Source organism: Notothenia rossii, assembly GCF_949606895.1.
Source record: "Notothenia rossii genome assembly, chromosome: 7".
In the NCBI taxonomy this organism is placed as follows: domain Eukaryota; kingdom Metazoa; phylum Chordata; class Actinopteri; order Perciformes; family Nototheniidae; genus Notothenia; species Notothenia rossii.
In genome coordinates this window covers 39,407,333-39,429,582 of record NC_136905.1, presented here as the reverse complement: position 1 = coordinate 39,429,582, position 22,250 = coordinate 39,407,333, and the positions used below count along the sequence as shown (strand labels likewise).

The 22,250-nt window shown below is 40.8% G+C and overlaps 1 protein-coding gene across 2 annotated transcripts in view; it reads left to right on the top strand.

Moving 5' to 3' along the window:
- Positions 1-2,495: 2,495 nt before the first annotated feature.
- The window catches only part of cdk14 (cyclin dependent kinase 14), a 312,730-nt gene continuing 292,975 nt past the window's right edge, over positions 2,496-22,250 (top strand). The window contains exon 1 of one of the 2 annotated variants that reach the window (XM_079640606.1): positions 2,496-2,980. In XM_079640606.1, the coding sequence (XP_079496732.1) occupies positions 2,887-2,980 (94 nt within the window). In that variant the 5' untranslated portion in view covers positions 2,496-2,886. The remainder of the gene's footprint in view (positions 2,981-22,250) is intronic. The other variant, XM_079640605.1, reaches the window with a different exon arrangement.

Here is a 22,250-nt window from a genome sequence, read left to right as displayed (position 1 = left end):
CATTTGTTTTTATTCTGTATCTAAAATTTGTTTTATCGAACACGTTCTATGAAGACCACATCTGTAGTGCATTAGGATCATTGATTATTAAAAAATGATATACATATATACCCATGTGAGTCCTATCTGGAGGGCTACATCTGTATATCAATTATAATGCTTCTTTACAACACATGACTGTCAGCTGTGGTTCTAGATTCTGCCATGTGAGAGGGAATCTGCTGACTTTCTGTTTCATCTCAGCTTTACTTCCCACATAACCAACGGAAACTCATTTGTACACATATTAAAACATTAGAAGCGTTTCAATATTGCCTAGCATAAAGGATGTGCAGTTAGATCGTTTCATCTGTATTAATCATGTTTGATAAATTGATTATATGTTTTGTCATTTATTTTACCAGGATATGTCTCATTCAGATTAAAAATCTCTTTTCCAAGAGAGTAGATAAGATTTTTATTTTTATATCCAAAGTAATAATGTAATTTAAGGTTTCAATAAATTAAATGTGGTAAAAAGCAGATTTCCCTCTAAAACGTTGTGGGTTAAAGGAATAAAGTAGCATAACATTACTCAAGCATTCAAATCAAGTAAAGACATTTTTGGGCAAGAGAGTGCCTTTATTATAAAGATCCAGCACTATAAGGGGGAGGCAGAGGGGATGACGTTGAGGCAGGCGGAGTCCAACCTGCGACGAGAATCAATTCAATGCTTAAACAGTAGTGGACTCTAAACACCCGGGGGTTAAAGAGGGTCACACTCCTGACCTCCATTGCCAGAGGACTCTCTCCTCACATTACCTGACCGAGTTCCTGATGGGATCTTTTTAAATGCAGTTACCTCACTGCCATCTGCTGCTGCCAACGTGCAAAATGAACCTCATTGCATCTCTAATGTTTTTAAGAAAGCTCTCTTCAGCATTTGAACATGTACAGTATGTGGCTTCTTCTTAGATAACACTGATGTAGAGGTGGTCTGTTTAATTGATGTCAAATGTGTGCATGCATCATTAACAATGGCTCTGTAATGAAGAGCCAATTCAGACTGATGAAGCTGTGCATTCGTCTCAATTACATTACATGTCACTTGTTAGACGCCTTTAAACAAAGCGACTTACATACTCAATACTGTGGACAATCCCCACAGGAGCAATTTGGGGTGAAGTTTCTTGCCCGGGGACACAACCACATGCTGACTGCAGCGGGGTTTGAACCTGTGCTCCCCTGATCCGAACACCAACGCACTACTCCACTGCGCCACACGCCTCCCCAATTACCCAAGAGATCAGGCAGCAGTATGACAACACTGGAGCTCTTTGCATTCCACGGATGATTCCAGAGCACTTTAACTCCGGACTTACACATGCATACACACACTGCTGTTCCATTGTTCTTCTGATGCCGCTGAATTACTCATGCAGCTGCTTTGGTGCCTGCAGTACGCACACACACACTCACACACTCACACACACACACACACACACACACACACACACACACACACACACACACCCACCCACCCACACAAACACACACACACACACACACACGCACACGCACACGCACACACACGTGCTCCCTTTAATCCTGACTATACGCTATTGTACTTTTACTGACAAAATATGATGCTGGATATAATCACTGAATCACTCTCTGCAGTAAAATGGATCAGAGCAGACAAAAATACTTCCTGAATTTTGCAGAATAATATTGTCAAAAATGGTTCTGAAGTGACATGTTTTTAGCAAATAATATTTAGATATTTTAACCAAATGAATGAGAACGAATTGGAGGAGGATAACCTAATATGTTTGTGTACATCAGCTAAAAAAGGGGCAGGTAAACTAGGATTGTCCCTGCTCCTTTCCACCACGCTATAACAAAAACAACAAAACAGTATAAGTGTACATGTTTTGTAAAGTGTACATGTTTTGTTTTAAAATAACAGCAGTGAGTGGAATAAACAAAATTAATTAAAGAAATTATCTATACAGGTGTGTGTGTTTTAATAAGTAATGTACCTCGATTCTATCTATCTATCTATCTATATATCACTCTCTCTCTCTCTCTCCATCCATCCATCCATTTGGAATAAGGAATGTGGAGCTGGTGTTAAGATAAGAAAATACAAAATGAGATGTACTTGATTGATTCTAAATTGGGATCAGCAGCATGTTAAAACAAGGCATTGCACATCATTTGAGAAAATAAAAAGATTCGAAAATAAACAAACATAAAATAATAACATTTCAAAATAGAAAATAAAACAGAAGCCTGCACCCTCCGCAGGTCTCGCAGAGGGCAGCAGTCTCTCACTCTACTTCCCCTGGAAATATTCCTCCTCCTGCAACACATTACAGGGCGGGGCCTGCTCTCTGACAGACAGTCTGCAGGACCAATGGGGGCGCGCTGCTCCACCGGACTCCTCCAATCCACGCGTCAAGGGCGGGTTCTGGGGTCGAAACCAGAGAGAGAGAATCCCAAAAATGACATCTAGATTGCGGCGGAGCAGGGAGCGCCTGGGACGCTGAGAGAAGAAAGAGAGAGAGAGAGAGCTAGATGTCATTTACAGGATACTAACCCAAAAGATAGAAAGACGCAGCAGATTGGCGCAGCGCATTAAGCACGGTCTCCACTTTGGATGCCTCACTGCTATCGCCTCCTTGGAGATGTAGTTGCATTCTTGAGAAAATCCCAAGAAGGCATTTGTTGTTACTATAGTTGATGAGAGGAGTGAGAGCTGTTCAGGCTCCGTTTCCTGTTTGCCAGCGCGCCGCAGCTGGCTGAATCCCGCAGGGCGCTCCAACCCCCGAACCCCGGACCCCGAGCCCCGGACCCCAAACCCTGGACCCCGAGCCCCGGACCCCGAGCCACAACCTCCGGACAATGTGCGACCTGATGCCAGCCTCACAGGCCCCGCAGAAGATCGGGAAAATGAAAAAGTTGAGGAGAACTTTGTCGGAGAGTTTCAGGAGTATTGGTGAGTAACGGGACCGTTTTATATTATCCAAGCCTTTGTGCACAATGTGAGAGAGAACCGTGTCCAGCTGCTGCTCTATGCCGAGTCTGTCAGAGCCGGGAAACACTCAGCAACTTGGCCTGGCAACATTTTTTTATGAACCTTTCTGTGCTCTGACAGATTCATAGTCAAGTTTATTCAGAGTTATGAGGAGGATCTTTGGAGAATCCCAAGGGGGAAGGTTTCCTGACAATCTGCTACTAGATTCAGAACCTCAGGTTTCGGAGTTTAGACTTACATCGTTTTTAAAAATACTTAACATATGAACTGATGACAAAAGCATTGACAACTGTACTGAAAAACTGAAACGTTGACTTAAATTATATGTATAATGTTAACAAATCTGTACTATTGAATTTGATTAGGTTAGTTGAAAGCAATAATATTCAGTTGAACCTAATATTTTGGATTTAATTTATTTCAACTAACCTAATACAGTTATGTGAAATCTGTAGACATAATACATTTATTTAAAGTCAACGTTTCAGTTTTGCAGTGTGATTAGCTGTCAGTGACAACGACAACGCATTTTCCTCTGATCATAGTAATGTTCAGAGGAAATGTGATGTATTTCGAAAAATATGGGCTTTCTTCATCATCATCATCATCATCATCATCGTCATCATCATGTATAGAGTTTGCTTTAATTCAGCATAAAGTCAAACCTCTCTGTTGGAAAAACTAATGCAGAAGAAAAAGAGACAGTTATTATTGAACTGTTATTCTCAAAACTGTTTCCATTGCAGTTGCATTCAGTTTCCTACAGTTGATCCTTTGGTTGGAACATTTCAGAAAATGGTAAAAAACAAAACTCATCCTGAACTCAAGCTGCATTTCCCCACCAACAGTACCAGCTATTCACTTTATTCTTACATCAAATGAAGAACCTATTTCGTTTTTTGAATTACAAAGTATGAAGACATATTGTTGATAAGGATTCCTTAAATGTGTTATCAGTTATTGTGAGCCCTATACATATGCCAGTATGTGTTTAAGGAAATGAACCTGACCTCCAGCACATTTCTGTACTGCTGATATTTCAGTCAAATGAGATCAAACCATCTCCAAGCGTCATTTTAACATTGTGTTCTAATCTCATGTATCATATGCTTGATCTGATCTTAGACACATTACATTGAGTAAAAACACTCATTCTAATTTAGCACATCCCTCTGTGACTCCTTAATTAGTCTGACAGATATTCAGTGATAATTATCATAAACTTTATCATATCATAAACTAACCATATTATGTAAGACTGCATATAACCTTATTATTGTGGAGTCAATATCCTTCTGTTCAATCAGTCAATACTGGCTGATAAAACATTTAGAAAATAGTGAAAACCATTCTGAATCACTTGGATGGTTTGGTTCATCTGGAGGCGTGTGGTGCGTTGGGTTGAGCGTTGGTGTTCGGACCAGGGGGTCACAGGTTCAAACCCAACTGCAGTCATTATGCCGTTGTGTCCGTGAGACACTTCACCCAAATTGCTCCTGTGGGGATTGCCCTCAGTATTGAGTATGTAAGTCGCTTTGGATAAAAGCGTCTAACAAGTGACATGTAATGTAATGTAATCGGACCAAAAATCACAAACTGAACAAGTAAAAAATACTTCAATAAAAAATCTAAAGGATTGAAAACCAACACACACACAAACTGCTTCAAAGGCCACTGAACTGAAGATCACTGTCAAGGCCGTGTGTGTGTGTGTGTGTGTGTGTGTGTGTGTGTGTGTGTGTGTGTGTGTGTGTGTGTGTGTGTGGCGAACCGTGTCTATCACAACTGGACCTTCTGTAGACACACACACACCGCCCATCTGTCTCGAGCCAGTTAACTAGCGGGCCTTCTAGAGTACCCTGGAACCGAGGGAAACTCTGAAAGGATACGTCCATTCGCTACAAATCAATATATGATTGGTTGATCAAACTTTCAGTCCAAACGTACACTCTCATTCAGTGCAACGGCCAGGGCATTCTATCAAGGATGTAGAATACCTTGGTTGAATGATATTCTATCCAGAAACCCAGAACAATATCTGATTGTTTGCTTTCTTTTCTAACACAAAACCACTGAAATGCGTTGTGCATGGTCCGAGAAGGACAAACAAATCAACGTAACACTGTAATATTACAGATCAACAACACAGATACGATTCTCATTTATTCATTTGATATACATTTTATTTATATAATTAAATCGATTTTTTGTTTATCTGAGTGTTCCAGGGTATTCTCTGAATACCACCACTGGTGTGTGTGTGTGTGTGTGTGTGTGTGTGTGTGTGTGTGTGTGTGTGTGTGTGTGTGTGTGTGTGTGTGTGTGTGTGTGTGTGTGTGTGTGTGTGTGTGTGTGTGTGTGTGTGTGTGTGTGTGTGTGTGTGTGTGTGTGTGTGTGTGTGTGTGTGTGTGTGTGTGTGTGAATGAATGAATAGCTGGCTATAAGAGAAGCTGAGAGATGAGCAGACTGAGTTTGGGTCGATGCAGTAGCAGAAGAAAGATTGGCATTGACTTTTGTGCCGTGCTGACGCTCGTCTCCTATTGGCCATCTTTCCTCTCATCTAGATCAACTCATCTGAGCATCGATCGTCTCGGCCCGCTGCACGAAGCTTTAACAAAGCACATTTAAGAGCCGGCTTTATTGTTTACGTCCCTGTAACATTGTTGATCCAACCGGCCCCAGTGGGCAGCTCTGCGTCACATGATGGTGCAACGTGATGTGGAGCCTCTCATTTTAATATGTGGACATGTTGTCAGAGGACTGATGCCTCTCTGATCATTAGAGAGCTGTTGTCATGAATGTGTGAGGGTGGCGTGTTTGCCATTTAAAAGTATTTTTGACTGAGTTACACAGAAACAGCGTTATTACCGACTTCCTCTCTTCCCCTAAAAGACCCTCATTATTACCTCTCCTTCAGTTGAGAGTGAAAGGTCAGTCCTGGACCTGCCGGATACATCTGGGCAGTGGAGTGAAATAACTGAGCATTACAGCCGTTGAGATGCCCTTGAGCAAGGCAATTAACCTGCAGCTGCTCCGGAGGAACAGACGGGGCTGCAGCCTCAACATGTGGATGTGTGATTAAGAGTGAACACACTGAGTACGTTGGCCCCCCCACCTCCCTGTTGCAGTTTTGAATTCAGATGTAAGTGACCTGGATTAAAGAACATTCTGACAGTTAACAGAAACTGAGGATGCAACATTGAGATGCAGTTTTTTATGGAAAATATAATTTAAAGTTAACTTTTTGTATGGTGTAGTATGTAATTCAACCATTACTTTCATTTGATATTTCTATTTATGCATTTATAAACCATTATATAGGGCATTTGCGATGTGTCCTCTTGCTGAGGACAGGTTACATCAAATGCCATAACTTGCGAGAGTGCTGATATATTTTGAACTTTCATTCATCAGAACTAGAATCAGTATTCCTATATCAGTCCCTCAGTGGGGAGATGTAGTGTTGCAGCAGAAGTGGCATCGCAGGTAAAAAAAAAAAACTCTAACTCACTCACTCCACACATGCACATACATGCACATGCCACCCCCCCCCCCCCCCCCCCTCCTCTCTCTCTTAAAGGGATAGGCTTCCCTAGTCTGCACTATCCTACAATTATAAACAGAATAACATCGGCAATCGGCATCGGCAAAATTGTGACTCTAAACATCACCATCATTATTGGCTGAAAAATGTGACATCGGTGCATCCCTAGTATTGAGACTCAACATGTTGCACAGTAGTAGCTGTGTGGGCCCAAGTTATCCATGTATTGCATAAAGTTGTATGTATTAAAATATTTTCATACATTCATAGTAATTGGGATTAATGTTGATTAATAGGAGTGGACAGGGCGGTGATGGTGAGCGAGAGAAACCATCTCCTTTCTCTTTCCTTTTTTTATTTTAATTCCAGCCTTGGTAAAGAAGTTATATTTTCACTGTTATCTACGTTTATAAAGCCCAGATGAACCCGATAAGAGCTCAGGGGCAGAGTATGCGCTTATAGCAGTCCGCTGTACAGAAACTGTAGTTTGCTCACAGCAGCAGATCAGTGATACCCTCTGCTGCATCATTATCACATCGCACAGTGGGAGTGCAGTCAGATTTTCTTAGCACTGCGGCCGTCTGTTACCTAGTCCTGATGAATTTCCCTTCATGCCTTTCCTTAACCCCATGACATTTTCACTGAGGTTGAGGAATAGTGGTTTGGAGAACCATGGGTCCTGTTTGTTTTGACTATTCGACCATAGCCATGGTCTTCCTCCACTGCTCGTTGTAAACACAGACTACAGTTATGCCAAAAGAGAAAGTCACGAGAAGCAGCTGCTGAATAAAAGGCCTTCTCTTTCTGAAAAGCTATTTTTAAGAGTAGATACAAATGAAAAGTATACCCTAACCTGCTGCTAGTATGGATGGTATCAAATGGAAAATTATGTCAATGATTAGCCTGGCCAGGTTTTGTCTTGGTAGCACTTATTTTAAATATGTATGTGGCTTTTTACTTAATAGAGGAGTTGTCGATATCTATGTTCATTTTGTTCATTTACATTTTTTTCCTTCTTAAAATGGTGGCTTGATCAATGTGTTGGTACAGCGGTGCAGGAGTAACTGTTTACCTTGTGTACAGGTCATCTAGGCTTTTAACTGTCTCTCATCAGTTTGTTGACTTGAATAGGATGAAGAGACTTTGCCATTTTGCAATAGTTTAATTCTTTGTATGCGCTAGTGAGCATGCTCATTAACTGTTCGCCGGAGCCTCGCAAAAAGGTTACGGCCCGTCTACACTACAGGCATCAAAAAATGCTTTCAACGCTTCGCCCATTCACTTGAATGGGGTGACGTAGAAGATTTTTAATCTTCGCCGAACTGCATTGTGGGGAGCATGGCATGGCTTTGCAAGCATCACGAGCATCTATCGGCCTCAACTTTTGAGGCTCGATGCTTGGCATCAGCCAATCAAATCCCGTTTATGCAAATCCCGCCAGTGCAAGCGCAGCCAATCAAACCGCGTGCAAGCTGGGAGAGCCAGACCGCAGTTCATTTCCTCATATTCCAAACGAGATATTACGGTAGCAAATCACCCGGTTCTTTACGACCAGAACTATTTACCGGGACACAAATCGGAGGAACCAGGCATGGAGGGAGGTGGCAGAGACAGTGGGTGAAACTGGTAGGTTTTTCGCCTGTTTGGAGAGTTTATATCCAGTTTACTTCGTTTTAACATTGCTATTGCTTTGTATGTCGGGGGCGGGAGATTCATGTGATTGGATGTTGGTCGCGTTGCTCGCAAAAAATCGCTAAGCTTCAGACACGCCCAGCTTCAAGATTTTTTGATGCCTGTAGTGTAGACGGGCCGTTACTGTGCGGCGCGCATAAAGCAGACCCTTCACGCGACAGTGAGGGGTAGAGCGAGGGATCGCAGATGCCATCGTGCTCGCGGACGGATTAAAAAAAACAAAACGAATTGGCTCGCGAATTATACTTGGGCGGCCGTTAATATACCTGGGCGGCCCGCCCAAGTAAAGTCTGTGTGTGGGAAACCCTGCTAACTTACCAGTTGTTATGCAACTCGCAAATCTCTCTCTCTCTCTCTCTCTCTCTCTCTCTCTCTCTCTCTCTCTCTCTCTCTCTCTCTCTCTCTCTCTCTCTCTCTCTCTATGTTGGTGCGCAAATGCGTGTTTTTTTCCGGTGCTCCTTTTTGGCGGGGGCGCATGCTGTTTTCTCTGTACATGAATAACTTGCCTAATGTATATCCTGAGTTGAATGTGCAAATATATGCCGATGATGTGGTCATCTTTGTACACGGGAAAAACACTGAAATTATCTCATCCTGTCTCTCTAATGCTTTGGACAAGGTTCAACACTGGCTGAACAACATTTGCTTACATTTAAATGTTAAAAAAAACAGTATGCATGATGTTCAGTAAACGACGAGTCAAAATCAAAGGATCCAACATGTTTTTAAACGGAGCAAAAATAGTCTCCCACTTCAAGTATCTTGGAGTCATACTGGATTCGAACTTGACTTTTAAGAAACATATTACGAAAGTATCCAATACCATTAAATTCAACTTGCAACATTTTAAACAAATTAGACCTTTCTTAACTGTCAATGCTGCAAAGTCATACCTCCACTCTATGATTCTATCCCACATTGAATACTGTTTGACAAACTGGTTGTTTGCTTGTGCCACAAACCTGAAACCCATAGAACAGCTGTACAAGAGAGCTAACAAGGTGTTTGACAGAAAGCCACATTCATACCACTACTGTATCATTCTTGATAAACACAATTGCTTGAGTTTTGACAATTTTAAGTCTTTTAAGAGTATTAGCTTTTTTTTATAAATGTTTACATGGACTGGGACATGGATAAAAAATAAATAAATATATGACTTGTAAAGCTTTCTAGGGTATGAAAAAGAAGAAGCAGCTGAAGTTTAGATTCATCAAGTATCAGATCATCTTTACATCTCCAATACGTGCTTATCACATTCTGGGTTGGAGGGGAAGAACGAGCGGTGAGATGTTTTAAGATTAAGCCAAAAAAAGTGAAATGTACGGCATTTGGACATGATCTTTAGCTTTAGCATTTACAGTGTAAAGAACTCAACTGTATCGTGTAGCTGCTGTCTGATCCATGGTATTGAGTGTGGCTTTGCGGCTGAGATTATACTGTCTGGGAAGTCTTTGGGGAGTGTGTGTGCTCACCTCTGAGGAGAAGGAAGCAGCAGTTTCACGGCTCAGTGACCAGACTGACACTGCTTCCAAACACTCAATCTGACAAACGAAAACAAACCTCATACCACAAAGAAGCCCCCGGGCCCTCTGGCCTTTCGCCATCTGTATTGCTATTCTCATTAGACATCTTAATCATCATGAGGCGTTAATGACTGAAAGTCATCACTTGCCTATTAATTCTCCACAAGTCTAAATCAAAGCTGCAGAAACAAACGTTTATTCCTCTCCCCATAAATATGAAGGATATCGATCCCACTGGTAACAACAGGATCTTCCCCCGCAATGAATGAGCAACACAGCGGAGTGTCATTGATGATGAGAGAAGTAGATGTAGAAACACCTGACATAACCAGATATCCTTTGATTTACTGGTTTACGTCTGTCCTCTTCTTGTGAACACATCCCCAAACCATCTGGAAGGTTTTTTTGTTTTGTTTTGTTTAGGGTCACCGTGACCTTTCAATCTGTCCTATTCTCGGAACGCCTTGAGGGAAATGTCTTCAAATTTGGCATAAACCCCCCGATTAGACTCCAGGATGAACTGAATACGATTTAATGGTCAAAGGTCAAGGGCAATGTAAAAAAAAAAAAAACATTTTAGGCCATAGCTAAGAAATAACATGCCAATTAGATGTTTTTACACAATTTTCTTAAAGGATAAAATGATGAAGTGTTGACATTTTGGTAGAACATTGATGTATTCTGCAACTTGAACGGTTTGTGAATGTTTATAAGCATGAAGTCCAGCTGTTGTTTGAGCCTGTTTTATTCTATTCAAATGATCACATTTTCACCTGGTTTTGGAATCATAATCAGCCTTATCAGCTAAGTGTGTATATAAGGCAGTGGCGAGCCGTGACTTTTATACCTAGGCCCTCTGCCCCTCACTCAAACACAAAGTCCATCCTCCTGTCCTTTTGGATGAAGCACTTGATGGCGGGTTATTCAGCTGATCCTTTGCCACTCCACTTTATCATTGTAACTCAATCTTGAAAATGACTCGGTTAATAATTTCGCAGCGATGTCATCACTATCACTGAAATGAGCCATCATGAACGAACTTATGCCAATCATAAATCTATCAATCATAAATCTATCGATTAGATTTATGATTCCAAAATTATAAAAGTAGGGTAGACATGTGGATATTATCCGGCTGAAAAAAACGTGCATTTATCAAACAAGTTCGTTCCACAGACCTTATTTCAAGCTATTTTCCAAAATCCTATGGAGAAATCCCATTGCTTTCTGTCGAGGGAACCCGAGCGCAGCTTACTTCCGGGTTTAAGGACGCGTCACTGCACCACTTGCATAGACCTCACAGCGGGCGGAACTTGTCATAAAGTCCGCGAAAATAAAGCCCGCCCATTTAGAGGGAAGATATGATTGGTCAATTGTACTGTCATTTGACATTACTCTCTCATTGAGTTACTATAGCGGGCCCTCTGTGACTATACAGAGGGACCAACAAGCCCTCCCGTCTTCACATAACTCGCAGAAACGGCATTTAACCCTTCACATTCCAACAGAAACTGAACAGGCAGATTCGAAGGATTTATTTCTTTGATAATGTTATTTTAAATACAATTAAATCAAGTTATTTTGGTAAAACTACTAATGTTTTTGTTGAATGGTGAAGTGTAATATATGAATTTGTTTATTTAATACTCTTATACTAATCACTTCCTGTATTCCCGTGATAAAAGGGACATGCGCAATAAAACGTGTCACTTCCGGTTGAAGCAAAGCCGACGGTGTATGTGTGTATTTATTCCTCTGTCACGTTAAACTATGTTCACGGTATTCCTGCCCTAAGATCATGGCATCATTAACGCTCCGTTGGCTCCGTTGGCTCCGTTGGCTCCGTTGGCTCCGTTGGCTGAACTTTCGTCAGGGTTGTAACCAGCTGATTCACCAGAAAGGTAAAATATTTGACATCAAGGAATATAATAGACTTCATTTCTTAAACACTGTGGACTGTGAAGCTGAGGACGATGCATGTTATGGATGTTATGACATTCAAACATGGCACAAAATACTTTAACTATGATGATGTGTCACAACTGGAAAAAGTCACTGAGGGGATGAAAATTAAGGGTGGGATTCATAAATCTAACCTTAACTGTGAAGTGTGTACTTGAGGTAAAGTTGCTCAGAGTAGGAACAGACAACCAGATGCAAGAGCTAAAGTAGCGCTCAATCTTGTGCACACTGATTTAGCAGGTCCCATTGAGCCAGAGGCTAAAGAGGGATTCAGATACACATTGGCTTTTACAGATGACTTTTCAGGGGCAGTAATTGTGTATTTCCTAAAAGCTAAAAGTGATACTTTCAAAGCCACAGAGAAATTCATTGCTAATGTCGCACCTTACGGTAAAATCAAATATATAAGGTCTGATAACGGTACAGAATTCAACAGGACAAACTTTCAATCGCTCCTTATACAGCATGCAATACGACATTAAACTTCAGCACCTTACTCACCCCATCAAAATGGGAAAGCTGAGAGAAACTGGAGAACACTTTTTGAAATGGTAAGATGCATGCTTCTTGAGAGCAATTTACCAAAGAAGCTATGGACATATGCCATCATGACTGCAGCTGTAATACGTAACAGATGTTACAACGGACGTGTAGGACAGACGCCTTATTATATGCTGACAGGACGTAAGCCTAATCTTTCGAAAATGAATGTATTTGGATCTGTATGCTATGCATACAAGCAGGAAAAGAAAAAGTTAGACTTGAGGTGTGAGAAGGGTATTTTTGTAGGGTATGATAAAAACAGCCCAGCATACCTAGTCTACAACCCAGACAAAGGTAGTGTTCGAAAACACAGGTAAGTGAAGTTTGTCACAAAAAGTATAGTCGAGCGACATACACAGACTGATTTTGAGGCAAGTGATGACGATTTTTATGAGAAAAGGTTTGTATCTACCAAGCCAGAAACCCAGGGGACTGACTCGTGTCCAAAAGAGACACAGGAGGCTGGAACTGAGACAGATGAAACTAACACTCAGACAGGAAAGGGAGCAGAAGGTCAAAGCAGAAGCTATACCAAAGAGAAAGGAAGAGACCTCAGTATTTAGAGGACTACAAATGTAAAGTACAGTGTGACGACCAGAAGTATGTAAGTATTGACTACTGCTACAGACTAATGTGTAATGTACCAAACACCTTTAAAGAAGCCATGAATTCAGCAGAGTCAACACTCTGGACTGATGCTATGCAGGAGGAAAATGACACATTCACATTGACCACACTACCAGAGGGCAAAAATGCAGTGGGGGGTAGATGGGTCTATACAATCAAAGAAAACACAGAAAAGACTGAGATATATAAAGCCAGATATGTTGCAAAGGGATATAGTCAAGTGGCAGGAATAGACTATAAGGAGACATTTTCCCCGACTGCAAACATGACATCAGTAAGAAGCTTGATGCAACTGGCAGCTCAACATGACTTACACCTACATCAGATGGATGTTAAAACTGCGTATTACACGCTCAAATTGATTGTGAGCTGTATGTGCAGCAACCTGAAGGTTTTGAGGTCAAGTCAGACACAGATGCAAAGCTAGTCTGCAAGCTGAATAAATCACTGTATGGGTTAAAACAATCTGGAAGAAACTGGAAGAAAATGTTGCATGATCATCTCTGTGAGAACGGTTTTGCACAAAACCCAGCTGATCACTGTGTCTACAGTAAAGGAATAGAAAATGAGAGGATCATTCTGATTATTTGGGTGGATGACTTAGTTATCGCAGCTAATGATATTCACTCAATTAATACTGTGAAAGAAATGTTGAGCACAAAATTCAAAATGAAGGATCTTGGGAAACTTAAACATTTCCTATGCATTGACTTTACTCAGGAAAAAGGAGAAATAAAGATGGGTCAAAAGAAATTCATTCCAAAAATACTGGGAAAGTTTGGTATGAATGACTGTAAGCCAAGGTCCACCCCATGTTAACAGAAACAAAACTTTGATGATGATGGTGAAGCTCAGTGGCGGATTTAGGATTGTAGGAGATCCGGGGCTTAGCCCAGGAGTTGTTGGGGGGGGGCATGCTCCTCCGGGAAGATTTTTTTTTTAAATATTGAAGTTAAAAGCATCAATCTGGTGCAACATTAACCCTACCTTAATAATGCCTTAAAGCGGACAAAAGGCACTGGAGAACACTTATTCATTAACACCCTTTAATGAAGCAAACTAATGCCTTAACTCACTCAAATACAGTCGTTTACTTATTTCGGTGAAACGAATGTGCGTAGAGTTTTAAAGGATGCGGATAGTCTCACCTTGATTCTGGCGCATTGCTTATCGTTTTATAGATGTATTCTCATTCACCATCTTTGTTCGTGACGCAAAGAGTGTAAGAGTCACGTTTCTGAATCGGACACTCTGAGTGGATGCAGTCACAGCCAATCGGATTCTGATTTAGAGGGTTGCCTGTCAGTTCCGTTGCCTGTCAGTTCCGTTGCTATGGTTCCATTGTTATGTGTACTGAAACGAGAGCCGGTATAATTCCACCCGCGAAAACAAATAAAAAATTGGAATATGTTCTTTTAGTGTCTTAAAGGGGGGGCTGTCTCTGCTCGCGGGGGTTTAATCTGCACGCGAGGGTCATTTCATTCGCGTGTAAAAGCACATTTCCCGCTCGTGAGTAGCTTGTTTTGCGCGCTAGAATATTGACCCAAATCTGACTCCATACAAAAAGAACAACACTGGTTAACTGCTAAACATGTATTGAGGTACTTAAAGGGCACAATTAATCAGGAGCTATGTTTTAAACAACAAGATGAAAAACTGAAACTTGTTGCATACTGTGATGCGGATTGGGCAACAGACCAAAATGACAGACGGAGTATAACAGGGCAACCCTGTCTCCTAAAAATTACGTTCCCACAGAACTAAACTGCATTCTCAATTACGTTTAGCTAGAAACGTATTTTCCCCCACGTTACGTTCGTTATGAACGTATCTCAAATACGTTTATTTTCTATATATCTTCTAGAAACATATTTTCTCCCACTTTACGTTTCTTTTGAACGTATCTTAAATACGTTTATTTTCTACATACCTTTGCCATTTATTGTCTTGCTTATAATAATGATAATAGTCTTTTATAAATATCATTTTAGAGCACACATTTGAAATCAGTAGGCGAGGCTGTAATTTCGCCAGCTGTTACTCTTATGAGCGAGGCAGAAAATAATAGTTTTAACATGCCAAAAAGCTGCTGTGTCGTTTATTGCACCTCAAACATTCAAACGCATCCAGAGTTACGTGTTTCTGTACTTCCTCTAAGAAGAAAGGACAGTAACAGAAGATCTCTGTGACGCCAGATGTGGTGTTGTTAATGCGATATGATATCCGAAAAAAGATTCAGTTTAGGATGGCCGAAGACACTACACTACCCATAATCCCCAGCTATCGTTTCGGACTACAGTCCCGTTGACAAACCCTAATCTTCAAGCTCTGGGATTGGATGTTGGAGTGGCAGTGCGCCAAGGTTACGCCGAGCGTCAAACTCTTTGAAATGGAACGAAACCACGGCAGACTAAAAACTGGACTCGAACGCCCCCCCAGAACTACACATGCTGGCTATTGTGTTTCGCAACATGTTCTCTATGGCACGTCTCTACTGGGAATTCTAGTTTTAAAAGACGTTTTCGTTTTTCCCAAAATTAGAAGCTGGAGGTTTAGGCGATAGGAAAAACATTGGTGTGTACAAATTTAAAACTTGTAATTAAATGGGTGAAAATCGCTTGTATCCATAATGGGCAGCATTAATATATACCCACATGACCAAGCCCGTCTTAACCTGTCATCAGGCCCTGGGGCCTGTAGGCCCCCTATTTAAACAACAAATCAAAATTATTTATAGCCTCGGCAGGCTCTGTGATCGCACTTCTCCACTCTGCTCTTCGCGCGCCTGGTTCTCTCCTCCAGATGAGTGACGTATCGGGCCTCCCTCATTGTCCGGTTGCCGTTGGCTCCCTCACGTAGCAAGTCCTCGTCGTCCTCTCCATCTCCTCCAACAGATAATGTCCCTCCTGTCTGTTTTTCCTCTCCCGCTATTCCATCGCTATCAGAACCAGACGGCCTACTTGGCTCAGAGGCCCCGCGGCCGGCACCGCTGCCGCTCGGTAGAGAACTAATCTGTCCTTCCTCCTCATCCTGGCCTACAGGTGTAAAATAACCTGTAAGCTTCGGCATTTGTTGTAATAGCTGCTTGTCTCGAAACTAACTTTCCCTCAACAATTTCCTTTTCCGAGCTCCACTCTCAAACTTTTTCTTCTCCGACATTTTCTCCTAAACAACCTTCATCTGTCACTCAATCACTCGCAATTTGAATAAGTCACATGTGAAACATATTCTCATTCTGATTGGCTGTTAAGTGGTGCGCATTGACTGTTTCGGAGTCATCATTTTTGAGAAAAATCTCTGGAATCCATCGATCTGATTGATGCGCGGAGCAAATGATCAAAATACTATGGAGGGAAGATATTTTCTATTGGATTACTGGTCTGGGGGAAGCTCACAAGTGTGTGTGTATACGTGTGTGTGTTTGTGTATTTTTGCGTTTCTGTGTATTGTGTTAGTTTCCCGGGGAAAACGCTCACGAGAAACACCAGCTGTTGTTATGCCTGCTGTGCCTGTGACGTCAAGTTACTCCATTACAAGCTTCAAAGTTGTATTTATCATCTGAATTTGCCGAAACAAGTTTAATATTCTGAAAGCCAAGACTTTGTTTAATTGAAACCAGATGAAAACAAACTGTAACGGACCCTGCCATGTTATCTATGATTACTATATGCCTTACATTCATCATTTCAGCCGGAGGGAGGGGAACAGCAGAACAGCAGAGTGGCGAGCGAGAGCTTTCTTCTTCCCTTTTCAAGCTTCAAAAATGTATTTATCGTGTGATTTTGGAAATAAAAGTTTCATATTCTGAAAGCCAAGACTTTGTTTATTTAAAATAAAAATAAAACATCCGAAATAAAAAAAAAATATATTTTGGAATTTGAATTATTATTATTGTTTTTATTGGCTCATGATAGGTAGACCCTCCAGAAAAACGCGGGCCAAAATCCTTAATTATGCGGGCTAAAATCATTGATTATGCGGGCTAAAATCCTTGATTATGCAGGCTAAAATCCTTGATTATGCGATAAAAATGCGGGATTTGTACGTGATTTTATGCGGGAAAATTGCGGGAAGTTGCGTAATATGCGGAAAGTTGCAAAATATGCGGAAAGTTGCGAAATATGCGAACAGATGTGAAATATGCGGGAAGCGGAAAAAAGGTGATTATTCTCCCGCACCCTGTTACTAGGCTACTACTGAATGAAAGAGAGCACTTTTAAAGAGTTGCTATGATAAACAAGCATACCAGAAGCAAGCTACATCACAGAAAGACACACACACACACACACACACACACACACACACACACACACACACACACACACACACACACACACACACACACACACACACACACACACACACACACACACACACACACACACACACACCTACCTCCTCCTCATTCTGTTTTCATTTACTCGTTCGTTATCTGACCAGCTTCAATATTGTAGGCTACTCACCTCGTTTCTTGCAACCCTCGAAAGGGTTTTGGAGGTTGAAGCCTCTGTGAGCGTGAGTTGCTTGGCTTTCTTGTCCGCAGCAGAAACCATTTTTGAATGTTTGAGCGAATCGAAGTGGGTATTCACAGTCGATTTCCTTTTATGCTCCAACACACAGTTGCACGAGGTACAGGACAGTTTCCCCCCACTTTCGTGCAAGACATTGGGGTACTGCTTTGCCCGGTCTTTAGCTGAAATGTTCGCGGGTAAATGTGATGGATTCGATTTGTTCATCTTGGTGTGTGAATTCCACACCTTCACACGACGGTGTTTGCCTTCTGTGATGCGCGGGCTGATGACGTTGCGTCATCATCACTACTCGTCAATACGAGTTAACTTTTTTTTTTTTTTTCTCAACTTTGTGTGGAAAAATGCGGGGATTATGCGGCCTTTTGATAAATATGCGGACTTTTAAAAATCTGCGGCATTTTGCTGATTATGCGGGAAATTCTGCGATCGCAGAATCGCGTTTTTCTGGAGGGTCTAGATAGGCCCCCGATCTCCGTAGGCCCCTGGGCTTCAGCCCAAGTCAGCCCGTGCATTAAGGCGGCCCTGCACATGACAGCTCATTGTTACTTTGCAATTCTACTCCACTACAATTCAGAGGTTAACCTGGTATTTTTAATCCACTACATTTATTTTTGTTACTTTGCAGATTCTGATTAATGATGTGAAATATAAACAACCCTTAAATCAGACTTTAATTACACCTGAGTAAAATTCAGGGAAGGTGATTGTCAAGTGCAAACAATCAGGAGAGATATTTGATAGTTGGTGCTTGAGAAGACTAAACATTTATCTGCAGATCTCTATAAAGTATATTAATTACTCGTTATTCTCGACTAATAGTTAATTAAAAACTGTATATAATTGCTATTTTGCACATCCCTTTCAAGATGTCAAGATTTTTCTAAGGTTTATTGACATATCATATACACAACTATGGTGTAGTTATGCAATGAATGAAAAACTTGGGTCACAGGTTCCTCAACAGTGCATTACAAGACATCTACCAATATGTGTATACCTCCACCATTAAACTCTCAATTTCTGCACATTTCTTATACTATCTACATACATAAGAGTATAATTAATGTGTATAATATCAGTTAAAATAAGTGCTTCAACATATTTAACATTGCAGGAAATCAATATATTAGACGTTAAGTACTTTGTCAGGCTTAATATTTATCTGTAGATAGATACCCCCAAAGCTTTTTTCTTATTTGAAAGAAGGCCTTAACCTAAAGTATTCTTTAATGTGTTAATAAAGGTTAATTCGTTTGTCTGTTTTGCACCTCCTCCTATTAATATCTTTGTACATCCTGCACTAAACTGTATTATTGTAGAGATCACTTACAGTATCTTCTTGATTTTTTATATTCTATATTTCTATAATTGACCTTCTACTTTCCCCCTATGAAAGTATGTACTCTTAATATTTTTTTCATCAAATATAACACATAAAAACAATAATTCAATAACGTGCTTTAACCACTAGGCGGTGCACACAAGGTACACACAGCATACTAATAATAACTTTGTATTATTAGTGTAGGACACTTATGTATGTATAACATCTGAAGATGTGTAGTTTTATTCATGTTTTTACATAATTTTACAGGATATTGCTATACTATTTCTCATGTTTTACTTCTTCACATTAATATCTGATTTGTAAAACATCACAGACAGAAAGGTATATCCGTCATTTAATAGTAAGCTATTGAAATTGTGATTCCATAGATGTGTCTTCCATCACCCAAATCCCCTGACTCTTCTCTCAACTCAGTATTTACATTCTTATATTCAAAGAAAATCAGTAATATCTTTAAAAACTACAAGTCCTTTTCTATCAGCTGTGCACCGTTATGGTGTAATAACCTATCTATCAATTGGATCAAATATAAAAGTCAGCCGAATTACTATTGATACTGCAAGGAGACGTATTTTGTGAAAAGAAATGTAAGATGTTGTTTAATTATTGATATATTTATGATCCACGTCAAAAATTCAGTTTTGGCGGCAGTTTTCCTTTTTGTCCAGAAGTATTCTCATCAGGGCTCTATAAATAAAGAACTACGGCAGATGTGTAATATTTCCAAAGAGAAAAGCAAGAACACTCGGAATAAAGTATTTTATTTTATTTTTTAAAATATTTTCGGATATCATATCGCGTTTTCGGATATCATACCCGCCCACTTTTGGGGAAACCAACGCTGTCATTTGAACGGCGATCAAGCCTGAAGCCACAGAGAACTTCTGTTACTGTCCTTTCTTCTTAGAGGAAGTACAGAAACTCGTAATGCTGGATTTGTTTAAATGTTTGAGGTGCAATAAACGACACAGCAGCTTTTTATATAAATATCATACAATTGGTATCAGTAAAATGTATAATCTACAATAAAATCTTGTTTAAAATTGTGTTACGATGTCTAAAGTTACTGATAAGTCACATGTTTCCTGCCTGGCCTTGCCCTTGGCATTAGTTTATCATTACGGGGCGCTGCCCCCGAGCCAAACAGCAGCAACCAGCACGTTGCAAAAGTCTCAATAGTAAACTGTGCCGCCGAAACATAATTTCAGCCAATCAGCGCCGTCAAATATTTTGGTCACGAGAGCGCTCACGTTGGCGCCCACGTTGCTTACGTGCGTTGACGTGAGTTGTTTTTTAGACTCGTGAGGAACTGGGGTAGTATCTATAGTAACGCAGTGTAGGCGGAGCCGTGACGTCATCTTCAATGAGCTACCCAGTAAAACAACACAGCCGTTAGCTCTTAGCACTCAGAGCTTACAGCTCTTCATATCCGTTCAGAAACTAGACAAAAGTTAAACAAGTACAAACCACATACTGTCTGTGTCATGGCGAATACAGTCGCTGGTTTATTTATGTCTGTATAGGCCGTTGTTTTGAGTGTGGACGGTCGGAGCATTTACAACTTTGGTTAGCCAAATCTCCATTAGAAAACACGCATTTTAAAAGGTTTTTCGCCTGCCGTCTGTCTGCAGACTTGTCAAAGCCTTAATTCATGGTTTTTACTATCCGGTATCGGTATGTTGTTACTTCGGCATCATTTTGAAACGTGTATTACAATTAAATCACAGTCAAATATGTTCCTCTTGTTGTAGTTGTAGCCCCCTTGACAGCGATTCTCGCTCTTGTTTAGACTCCGGTCAAGCCAGCCCTCACGTGATATTGTGGTGCGCGAATATCCTATGCATTACGGTAGAGTAAAAAAAAATCCTCCCTCTGTGTTTAGATGAGAATAAAACAAAAACTGTCCAGTATCACAGACTCATTTCACTTCAGGGTGATAGCAGGACATCCCATCTAGTCACTCAGAAAAAATCAGGACATTCTTATGTACAGTTTCAAAATAAAAGACCTTTGGGGACAGGGATGATAGCTCATATATGAGACTTCAAAGGTCTTTTATTTTGAAACTCTACATCAGAATTTCCTGATTTTTTCTGAGTGACGACATGGGGTGTCCTGCTATCACCCTGGAGTGAGATGGATCTATGATACTGGACAGTCTTTGTTTTATTCTCATCCAAAAACAGGGATGATAGCTCATATATGAGACTTCAAAGGTCTTTTATTTTGAAACTGTACATCATAATGTCCTGATTTTTTCTGAGTGACTAGATGGGGTGTCCTGCTATCACCCTGGAGTGAGATGGATCTATGATACTGGACAGTTTTTGTTTTATTCTCATCTAAAAACAGGGATGATAGCTCATACAATAGAGATTTCAAAGGTCTTTTATTTTGAAACTCTACATCAGAATGTCCTGATTTTTTCTGAGTGACTAGATGGGATGTCCTGCTATCACCCTGAAGGGAAATGAGTCTTTGACACTGGACAGTTTTTGTTTTATTCTCATCTAAACACAGAGGGATGATTTTTTTTTACTCTACCGTAATGCATAGGATATTCGCGCACCGCAATATCACGTGAGGGCTGGCTTGACTAGGTTTTCCCGAGTGGAGGCTGGCTTGACCGCAGTTAGTTTAGCATACTCAGCCCGACTCAGCCTGGTTGTTCCTGGCCCTAGAACCACGATTTTATAGGGCCATTACATCACCAGAAGTCCCAATTTAAGGGGTAATTTCTCCCCCCAAAACTTTTTTTACTCACTACATCAACAGTCCCACCAAAAATATTTTCCACCAGCCGCCACTGGTACTGTTTTAGTCTAACGAGCAATGGGCCTGTTATTTCTTGGAGATCAAAGAAACAGCAAACAGTAGCTTTGTCGACATGTGAGGCAGTGCCATACTGGCTGCCACAGCACAAGAGACTTTGTATCTTGTGCAGCTAATATAGAGCATGGACAGTAACGGCCCGTCTACACTACAGGCATGAAAAAATCTTGAAGCTGGGCTTGTCTGAAGCTTGGCGATTTTTTGCGAGCAACCAATCACATGAATCTCCCGCCCCCGAAATACAAAGCAATAGCAATGTTAAAACGAAGTAAACTGGATATAAACTCTCCAAACAGGCGAAAAAACTATCAGTTTCACCCACTGTCTCTGCCACCTCCCTCCATGCCTGGTTCCTCCGGTTTGTATCCCGGTAAATAGTTCCGGTCGTAAAAAAAAAAAAAGCGTTGAAAGCATTTTTTGATGCCTGTAGTGTAGACGTACCGTAACGGCCCGTCTACACTACAGGCATCGAAAAATGCTTTCAACGCTTCGCCCATTCACTTGAATGGGGTGACGTAGAAGATTTTTAATCTTCGCCGAACTGCATTGTGGGGAGCATGGCATGGCTTTGCAAGCATCACAAGCATCTATCGGCATCAAAAGTTGAACAATGTTCAACTTTTGA